The sequence below is a fragment of the Myotis brandtii genome, unplaced genomic scaffold, assembly GCF_000412655.1.
Source record: "Myotis brandtii unplaced genomic scaffold, ASM41265v1 scaffold1298, whole genome shotgun sequence".
In the NCBI taxonomy this organism is placed as follows: domain Eukaryota; kingdom Metazoa; phylum Chordata; class Mammalia; order Chiroptera; family Vespertilionidae; genus Myotis; species Myotis brandtii.
Window position 1 is genome coordinate 110,918 of NW_005354586.1, and position 10,617 is coordinate 121,534.

Consider the following 10,617-nt stretch of genomic DNA (forward strand, 5'->3'; position numbering starts at 1 on the left):
AATCTTCTTGACTTCAAACTTGCCTTTAGGTATCATGTTGTACATGAATGATCATATTTGATAGTATCCTAAAAGAGCTTTCAGCAGTTTTATCCTGTACAATGTTCTGCAGTTGAATATTTGAAAAGTGGCTAGAGAGGAACTGAATGTTTAATATAATAGAATTCAGTAGCGACATTTAGAAAGTGGCTGCTGTCTGGGGTCACTTGGGAGAGCCTCCAGACTGCGTGTGGTTCAAGACAAGCATATTCTCAAGCATTTGCATTTACTCAAGAAGAAGCGGGGGAGGTGGTTCTGTTTGAAACATCTGCTGGCACTTCAAAGTGTCAGTAAATTTCCAGGTACATAATTGATTTTTGGATACCTTCCAGTAAGAAACTACTTTAGGCAGCATATTCATCTTTATTCATATTGTCTTTGTCTGAGCATTCTACCTATCCAGTTGTGTTATTACCATTATCTGTTTACCTGTGAATGACACAGTCTCACTAAACCATAAACTGTCCATCTGTATCTCCGTCTGCTAGCACAAATCTGGGCACTCACCTGGTTTCTCCATAATTTTTTTGTTAAAATAGTCCCAGGTCCTTTGACTTTAGATTTTTGCTTTTTCTCTTACTATTTAAAATTCTCACATGTGTATCCTGACTCTGTTCTACTATCATCCCAGAAGAGTTAAGAGTTGGTAAGAAAGTTCCGTTGTTTAGGATGGTGATTTATAGGCATGACAGTATAGAGAGAGGTGAACCATCTTTTTAACCAAAATGAATGAGGAGTGCCGTGGCTGGGTGGCTCAGTTGGTTGGATCATCATCTCCTACACAGAAAAGGCTGCAAGTTCAACTCTTGATCAGGGCACATATCTAGGTAGCGGTTTTGATCTCCTGCCTGGGTGCATATGGGAGGCAATTGATAGAAGTCTCTCTCTCTCTCTCTCTCTCTCTCTCTCTCTCTTGCCCTCTCCACCCTCCCTTTCTCCCTTCTTCTCTCTCTAAAAATCAATAAAAAATGAAGATTTTAAAAAAAAGATGAATATGGAATTTCTAAGTGGTAGTTAGGATTAGACTCTGTTTAGTTCTCTGTCGCATGGAAGTCCTGGTGGAGTGTTCTGCTGGTGGTTCATGTCACAGGGTCCGAGACCCAGGCTCTTTTCTTTTGCTCCCCCACCTTGTATGACCTTGACCTTCTGATGTGAGATAGTAGCATCCATGTTCGCAGAATCGGATTGGATGAAAGGACTGAAAATGAGAGAGAGAAGGGTTCACGCGTGCTGCTTCTTAAAGAGCACCCCAGAAGCTTCCATGTTTCTGGTTCATCTTTGGGGAGGCTTGGAGATTTTTTTTTTAAATTTTGGGCAGTTCTCCACCTGAAATCTTATTACTATAGAAGAAATGAGTAAAAGACATTGGGGGACAACTAGTTATCTCTGCCATGTAACTTTTAAAGGAATCTTGTGAGAAATTGAATTAATAGTATTTCCTCCTCTTTGTGACCTTCAGGTCTTCTCATTTCCTCACTTAAATGATTTGTGTACTTTAAAATGCCATCCTAATTTCATTGCCATTCCACAGTAAGGTGTTATTTGTTTTTTTCCCTTTTGTATGTTTCATTTGGGTTTTTCCCCCCTACATCATTGATCTCTATGGTCAGCATTTTTTTCCTTTCTTTGAGTTGTTAATCTCCAATCATGGACATAGATTTAAATACATATTTTACTCAAAAATTTTTAAGTCAGAAATCAAAATGTCAAAACTAGCTCCTGCTGTCATTTCCCAAAATGGCCCATTGAGCTGAAGAGCTAAAGAACTTAAGCTGTTCTTTTTACCTCCTTGGTTTTGTTTTTAAAGTAACCTTGGCTGGTTGTTTTTAACTGACTGCTCTAACTGTGCAACCCAGTAATCTTCCTCCTGAAACCTTTTCATTTATTGAAAAAATATTTATTGTACACCTGTGAGCCAGATGTGTGCAGGTGCAGTGAGAGTGAGTGCCTGGGATCTGGCATGATGTGGGTCCAAGGAGGCTTTTATCTGAAGGACCTGCCAGGGGTGCAGAGTGGAGTGGGAGGGCAGCCCTCGAGGCCGAGGGGCAATGGTAGAGAGATGAGCAGGGTGTGAGGTGTTACTGCACAGAAAGGCAGGGCTTCCGAGGCCACAGTAAAGATTCTCAACTTTAAGCAGAGTAACAAAATAAGAAGCGTCCTTAGTAGGCATGTGAGTGAGCTTACAGTGAAGGCTCATGCATACTGCACCCGTTCAGATGCCCCTCTGAAGGGCCACGCCGGAACTCAGGTCCTGTATTGATGCGCATAGCCCTCCATTCATGCTCCCCTGGTCATGAGATTCTGTGTCGTCACTGCTCTGTCACGCTCCCTGGTGGACTCGTGCTGCCTCCACTTCTACTGAGCCACCTCCATCTCCTCCTCATCTTCCTTTTACGTGTCATCACCATCATCAGCATTTGTATTTCTATCATCGTTGTATCTCCAGCCAATGACTCTCTAGTGCACAGCAGAGTATATAGTAAATTTGTGTCCGTTCATTTAGATCATTGAATTGTTTATAAGCACATAGTGGTGGTGTTTTTTACACTCAAGGAAATGCTATCACCTATATAGTCCTTCATTTCTTCACTTGATCTCCTCCTTCTTGATTGTTAGATGTGTTTTTCTCTCACTTTTGACAAATCCTTGAACAGAGTTATTTTAAACCCTGAGAGCTGGCAATAGAAATATTCCGGGTACTTAGTTATTTATGTAACAAATGTTTACTGAGCTGTGATGTGCGCTCAGTACTGAGGACGTGCGCAGTGAGCAGCATCCTTTCATGCAGCTGCATCCCCGTGGAGGGAAACAGCTCAACCACGGACAGTGGATCAGCTGGGAATGGCAGTGCTGTGAAGGAACTAAGCAGCAGAAAGCAAGAAAGCTTGGTGGGAAGGGGCCCTTCAGCATCTTGCTTTCTGCCTTTATCCATGGAATGCTCTAAGTCAGTGATGGCAAACCTTTTGAGCTCAGCGTGCCAGCATTTTGAAAAACCCTAACTTAACTCTGGTGCCGTGTCACATATAGAAATGTTTTGATATTTGCAACCATAGTAAAACAAAGACTTATATTTTTGATATTTATTTTATATATTTAAATGCCATTTAACAAAGAAAAATCAACCAAAAAAATGAGTTCACGTGTCACGCGTGTCACATTTTCCTCTGTGTGAAAATCAATAAAATCATATCTTTAAAAAAAAAATTAAACTCTGCTTTGCATATTCATAACCTCTGACACGTGTGTCATAGGTTCGCCATCACTGCTCTAAGTTGTCTCAAATATAGGGATGAGCAAAAGTCAGTTTACAGTTGTAACATAAATATATAATACAATAATGAGTAAACAATAATACAAGAATAAAGTCTGCTGCCCGGTTGGTGTGGCTCAGAGGTTGAGCATCAACCCATGAACCAGGAGGTCACAGTTCGATCCGATCAGGACAATGGCTTGATCCCCAGTACGGGGTGTGCAGGAGGCAGCCAATCCCTAATTCTCTCTCATCATTGATGTTTCTATCTCTCCCTTTCCCTTCCTCTGTGTGAAAATCAATAAAAACATATCTTTAAAAAAAAGATTAAACTCTGCTTTGCATATTCATAACTCTAAATCTACTTTTGCCCACACCTGTATGTTACCATTTGAATTGTATAGGGACCAGTACCTCTCTGAGACATAAATGGATCCAGACACCAGCAAACCTAAGGAGCGTTGTGTTTTTGTTTGTTTGCTTTGTTTTTTTTAAAGTGACGCAATGGAAAAATTCTTTCAAATTGTGTGTTTAAGTGACTCTATTAATATTTGTTCTTGTCTGGTAACCCATGGTAACATTTTTGTCCTGCTTTATTTGAAGGCTCTTGAGATCTGTCACCAGAGGAACTTTGTAGAAGAGACAGTTTATCTTCTAAGTAAGTAGTTTTCTCTCATTTTGGTCCCCATAAACTAAGAAACGGGGTGAAAATGTGATATAAATTGTCTAAGAATTGGCATAGGTTTTAGAGCAAAGTAATATAGAGGTTAAAACCTCTTTGTATAAGAATTTAATACATGAAAAAGGAGGCTTCACAGCTCAATAGAGAATGAAGAGTTATTTAATAAATGCTGTTGAGGTATCATATTAGTATTGTGTAACAAACAAACACATCAGCTTATATTACCACCATCTTGATAGAAAATAAATAATGTTCATTTTCAAAAATCACACCCTAAATAATGGAGGAAATGCAATTGAATATCATAGTTTTCAAAAGAAAGGGAAAGTTTGTAATCTGATCCAGCTGTCAGTTGTCCCTGTCCTCTGGCTCCTATTTCCACCTTTCAGTTGTCTTAGAAGGAGTAGAGAACTTACAAGGGAAGCATAGTATCCTTTTTAAGTTATAAAAACTTAAAAATCATATACACACTTTTAAAAATTAGCCATTTTTAAAGATATGAACTGTGGGAATATTTGTAGGAAAAGCAAAATGCTATAGAAAATATAACAAATGGGATGTAATTTTACTCACAGGCCAGCATTTTGCTTTAATAATGGCTGCCCCAAGTGAGAAGGACTCGAGATCCATTACTAGCTCTTGCGGCAGGCCAAGGGCAAGGAAAAGGGCAATTGCCCACAGCCAGGCAGTGGCTGTACTTGCTCTGAGTAAAGCTTTCTACATGTATTATATTAAAAACTCACGGAAATTGATAATAAAACCATTAAAATGCCAGTAAATGAATGAACAAAGTATATAAAGATAATCAAATTGAAGCATAGTTGGTAAAGACTTATTTCATGAGAGTTACTGAAAGGGTTTCCCCTGAACTGGGAAGAGAAGGAAAATGAGGTCACTGTCTGATCATTGAGGTTGTGGTTGGCACACAGGGTATCGGAAGAGCAATATGCAAAGCTGCTAAAGAGGCAGAATGACTCCAAGGCCTTTATTTACTTACTTACTTATTTTATTTATTTATTTTTATTGAATTTAATGGGGTGACATTTAGCTTCTGTATAATAAAAGCCTAAGCAACCGTTACGGTGGAACGACCAGAATGACTGGTCACTATGATGCACACTGACCAACAGGGGGCAGGTGCTCAATGCAGGAGCTGCCCCCTGGTGGTCACTGCGCTCACACAGGGGGAGCGCCACTCAGCCAGAAGCCAGGCTCACGGCTGGCGAACGCAGCAGCATTGGCGGGAGCCTCTCCCACCTCTGTGGCAGCGCTAAGGAGCAGCGAGCCAAGCGGTAAGGAGCAGTAGCAGGCAGGCAGTAAGGAGCGAAGGCTCCCGGACTGTGAGAGGACGCAGGCCGGTCTGAGGGACCCCCCCCCCCATCCCCAGTGCACACATTTTGTGCACTGGGCCTCTAGTATATAGCTAAGCCTAAGTGACAGTTACAGCGGAATGACTGGAACGACCGGTCACTATGTTGCGCACTGACCACCAGGAGGCAGATGCTCAATGCAGGAGGAGGGGGAGGGGGGCTCAGCAAGGCCTGGAGGCACATGCTATGGCCCAGGGATCCCAGGAACCGCAAGCCCAGAGCTTGCTTTCCAATAAAAAAAAAAAAATCTTTTTTTGAACAAAAGAAAAGCGGCCAGATGCTGCCGCCCTGAGAAGAGCGGCTCCAGGAGGAAAAGGCCTCCCCAGGCCAAGCCCAGCCTGGCTGGGCGCAGCAGAGGACCACGCACTGACCATGGCAGCACCACCTTCCTCTCCCTCCCCACCCCTCGGTCCCACTGCTCGCAGCAACTCACCAGTGGTGTGCCGGAAACCCCTTCGACTCCAAAGCCGGTTGTGCCAACAGCTGCTCCCCATCCTGCTCCCCATCCTGCTCCCCATCCTGCTCCATGGTGGACACAGTGCTGCCAAGCTGCTCTGCCTCAGCTCTGGTTTCCAGCTTCCTGCCCACCCCTTTGTATACTACATGCACTTAGGGGCGTGGCTTCGGCCTCCCGGCCAATAGCACTGCAGCACAGCCAGAGCGTGGTAGGACACAGCCACCAGGCTGGCTGGGCATTGATTTGGCCGGGTGACTAATGTCCATGTCCAGTTACACTGAGTGTTTACATTTGTAGGGAAGCAGGGCAGCCCGCTCCTGCTGCCTGCGTCACCTTCTAGGCTAAGAAAGGCCCGCTGATCTCCGTGTTCCTCCTCCTGTCCGGAATCAAAACCTCTTGAGGATGAATGATCCCAGCAATGGTCCCAACACACGCTTGGTGTCACTGTCACAGACATTCCCAGTCTTTACAGCCTGTTCCTCAGCCCGCAGTGCCCTGCTCCACCTCCTCACCTTTCACTCCCTGAGGACCACTTTATGTTATCCTGTTTGAAATGTGAGCAGTGCCCCCCTGTCCTTTTTTCTTTCAATAGCTCCCTTGCCCTACATTTCTTCCTCTAAAAACCTTGCATTTTAAATATATATATTTGATTAATTTTGGAGAGGGAAATAGAGATAGAAACATCAATGATGATAGAGAATCATTGATCAGTTGCCTCCTGCAAGTTCCAAACTGGGGATTGAAACCTCCCACGGCTCCTCCCCCTGGCCGGCAAATCTCCCTCAGTCCCTCCCCTGGCCAGCCGGCCGGTGGCAGCACAGTGGGGAGGGAAGGAGGAGCAGGGAAGGCAGGAAACTGTGCGGTGGCACGGCCCCGAGGGCAGCTGGCGTTTGTTCCTTCCACGCCCAGCCCAGCCCAGCCCAGCAACCGTTGCCTACTCTCCCGACCCTACGGGGGCCTTCGGGCCCTGATCGGCCCTGATCACCAGCCAGGCCTAGGGACCCCACCTGTGCACAAATTTTGTGCACCGAGCCTCTAGGTAGTTAATAAAATTATATAAGTTTCAGGTGTACAATTCTATTATACATCATGTGTATATTGTGTTGTGTGTTAACCACCCCAAGTCAAGTCTCCTTCCATCACCATTTATTCCCTCTTTCACCTTCCCCGAACCCCTTTATTTCTGGTAATCACCATACTTATGATGTTGTTGTGGGGTGTTTTTTTAAATTTTGTTTTCTTTTTTGTTTTTGCTTCATTTCTTCACTTTTTCTTATCCAACCCTTTAAAAGTCTTAATTGTATGTGGGTATGAGGGGTTCAGATACAGGCCTGTGAGAATCAAGTCAGCATCTGACAGACCTGGGTTTGGATTCCAGATCTGCTGTTTAGTAGAAACATTTCTGTGTCCTCTTCTATAAAATAGAAATATTAGTGTGACATATCTCATTGGACTTTAGTAATAATGAAATTATGTCATTCATGTGAAGCACTTAAATGAGTGCTCAGAACACAGTAGACACCTAGCAAATAGGAGACATTTATTTTATTATGTTATGCGAATGTCACATAGGAAAATATGCTTTTGTGTTAGCTTTAAAACGGGGTGAATAAATTAAGAGATATGCTATTTCTTTAACAATGTTTCATTAAAATGTCCTGAATGAAGTATTTCTCACATCTTTGCTAGGCCGAATGGGCAATAGCCGAAGTGCCCTGAAGATGATCATGGAGGAATTACATGATGTTGATAAAGCAATTGAATTTGCCAAGGAGCAAGACGATGGAGAGCTCTGGGAAGACCTGATTTTATATTCCATCGACAAACCACGTAAGCAAAAAAACCATCTGCGATCATCACTCTTTTCTCTCAATATAGCCAGTTATGTCTAGAGTAAGAATTATCTCAAGACACAGTAAGTTAAAAATATGGTCAAGTATCTATATAAAGATAGGCCAGGCACACCGAAACGCTTTCCAATGCCAGTCCTGTGCAGAGCAGCCTGGAGTCCCATCACTTTGAGTTACCTGAATGTGATAAAGAGCAAGTGGCTCACCTGGTAATATTAACTTGTCCCCATGAAGCATATTTTTACCTGCTGCACCAGGAATTTACTGATTGGCCCTCCGCTTGACCATCGTGTTGGGTCTCCCATCTTGGAAAGAAACAAAAGCAGTCACCTAACAATAATCCAAGTTCTTCTTTGAAGGAAAAAGAAATGATTCAGAAACTAGCAGCAACAGTGGCTTAAAATCTCCTCCCTTCTCTTTATTTTTTGGTAGAAGACTTCTATTTCAGAATTTTCAAGTTCTAGAAATTGCTGTTCTGATTGTCTTTTAAATATGAGGATAATGTTAGCATGACAAAGTAGTAGTTTAAGGATCTTAAAGGAAGCAAAGTGGGTGTAAAGGTTATTGGGTCTGGCTTAGTTTTGAATTTGGGCCTAAAACTCGCTGGTTGTGTGATCCTGGATAGATTAATCACTTCATTTCTCGTTTCTGTAAAATAGGGACAAATAACACTCCTACCTTGCAGAATATTGGTGAGAAGTGTATGATATTGAGCCATAGAAAAATCTCAATAAATATTTGTTGCACCCTGTTAACATCACAAATTATATTCTGAAGTAATCATTTGTTCTCTGTTTTAAATTCTCTATATTTAGCTGCTTCTTTATGTCATGAGGAAAGTAAAGGAAGATTACTTCTTGAGAGTTTATAAATTCAAATTTGAAGGACATTTTTTTTTCTTTGAGTTGTTTTTGGCTTAAAATTGCATTATGTACATTGCTTATATGTTAATTGCTTTCTGTGGTGTTTTATAGCATTTATTACTGGCTTGTTAAACAATATTGGCACGCATGTTGACCCAATTCTACTGATTCACCGTATCAAGGAAGGAATGGAGATTCCCAATTTGAGAGATTCCTTGGTTAAAATTCTGCAAGACTACAATTTACAAGTAAGTATCCTTTTGTAGACAAATAAGTATACTGAGGGAGTTGACTGACTGAAGGATAAACATTTATAGGGTTTATTTTAAATATTAGTCAAATAATTCAATTTGATAGTTACAGTCTGTTTTGAACAGTTTACTTGGAAAATTATTCAAATAGAGAAACTAGAAACATCACCCTTTATGGAAGCCATCTGATATTTAACCACCTCCAAGTTTCCTCTTATTGATGAACAGGTATTCTTACATTTGTGTGGTGAATCCAGCATGGCACTGGGGAGGGAGTAGTTACCGTGACCGTTAGATCAGACCACCCAAACCTTTTTTGAATAGAATGAATATTATGTCCACTTGGGAGAATAAAAAAATATTTTTCAAAGAGTTAGATAATTTCCTTGAAGCCACTTAGCAACCTATTGCCTGAAACATGTTAAATACAGGATTTTATTTAACATTTTGTCTGTTTTCTAGACTAGTAACAATTTTATTATCTATAATAATTTAGAATTTGTTGTTTATTTTCATATAAAAAATTTATATGCTAATTTCATAGCATCCTAATCTTTTCTTTAAAAGGACTCTGTGATAATTAATATTTTTTTGAATGCTGGTAGCTTCCATAGAACTTAAAACTATTTAAAGCATGTTTCTTTAACAATTCAGACTACACTTTGCCTACTTTATTTTAAACTGAGTTTTTGTTATAATATGGTTGAAATTGCTTTCCTGGACGCGTAGAGAATTTTTCAGGTAGAGCGGGAAGATAAGGTTGGGGTTGGGGGAAGAGAAGTGGTTATCTGGATAAATAAGGAGAGGGGAGGATCATGATGAGGATTTGTGGGGCCTGTAGTCACTATGAAGGGTGCAAGTGGGGTGCCTGCTGAATTCAGGTGGTGGCCTCAGTCAGAAAAGAGGCAGGGTGAGCCCTGCCAGTGTGGCTCAGTGGGATGGGTGTCATACTGGGCACCAAAAGGTTGCTGGCTCGATGATTCCCAGTCAGGGCACATGCTCAGGTTTCAGGCTCAGTCCCCGGTAGGGGGTGTGCAGAAGGCAGCTGATCAATGTTCTGCTCTCACAGGGATGTTTCTCTTTCTCTCTTCCTCTCTCTCTAAAAATCAATAAAAATATTTAAAAGAAAAAAAAGAGGCATGGTGAGAAGGAGAAAACATTGAGGAAGATTGATGTGAGAAATGTAAAGGAGTGACAGAGCTGGAGGGACAAGAGCCAGGGAGTGGGATATTGTTACATTAAGTTTCCGAAGGAGTCATTGTGAACATGTACAAAAAGTGGGGTGAAGGTAGAGGTCATTGGAGTGGAATTAGTGAAGAAAATGTGAGAGCACACTGAGAAGGGGGAGCAGGGGGCTGTCAGCCAAGTCCCATCATTCTTAGTGATTGGGAAGGGTAGTCTCGCAGCTACAGGTGACTGGTATTACTGGCCAACACAACTTTAAAGGAGAAGAGGTTTCTTGAAGCTGGGATATGAGAAAACAAGGAGCCTTCACTCAGGAGGGCTTGTGGGAAATCAGGATCCTGGGAGAAAAATGGATTAAGACAAAGGGGTAGAGGGCCTGTTCTGCAAAAAAACCTCCAAGATATACAGGTATTTCTTTATTTGGAGGTTTGCAGATGACCCAATAGTACAAGGTATGCTAGTAACAAATTGATTGTACAAGCTACAACTGGTTGTCTTGAAAATGATGAAGACAAAGGATAAAGGTAATCTACACTAATAAAAGAGAAACATGGTAATTGGTGTACGACCGCTACCCTTCCCATTGGCTAATCAGCATATCCTTATGCAAATTAACTGTCAGCCAAGATGGCGGCCGGCAGCCAGGCAGCTGGAAGCGAACATGAGGCTT

At 41.9% G+C, this 10,617-nt stretch overlaps 1 protein-coding gene across 1 annotated transcript in view; it reads left to right on the forward strand.

Moving 5' to 3' along the window:
• Positions 1–10,617, forward strand: part of VPS41 (vacuolar protein sorting 41 homolog (S. cerevisiae)) — a gene marked incomplete at its 5' end in the record, with an annotated part of 122,226 nt that overhangs the window by 104,295 nt on the left and 7,314 nt on the right. The window contains 3 exons of the mRNA XM_014534377.1: positions 3,893–3,947; positions 7,488–7,628; positions 8,623–8,759. Of these exons, the coding sequence (XP_014389863.1) occupies positions 3,893–3,947; positions 7,488–7,628; positions 8,623–8,759 (333 nt within the window). The remainder of the gene's footprint in view (positions 1–3,892; positions 3,948–7,487; positions 7,629–8,622; positions 8,760–10,617) is intronic.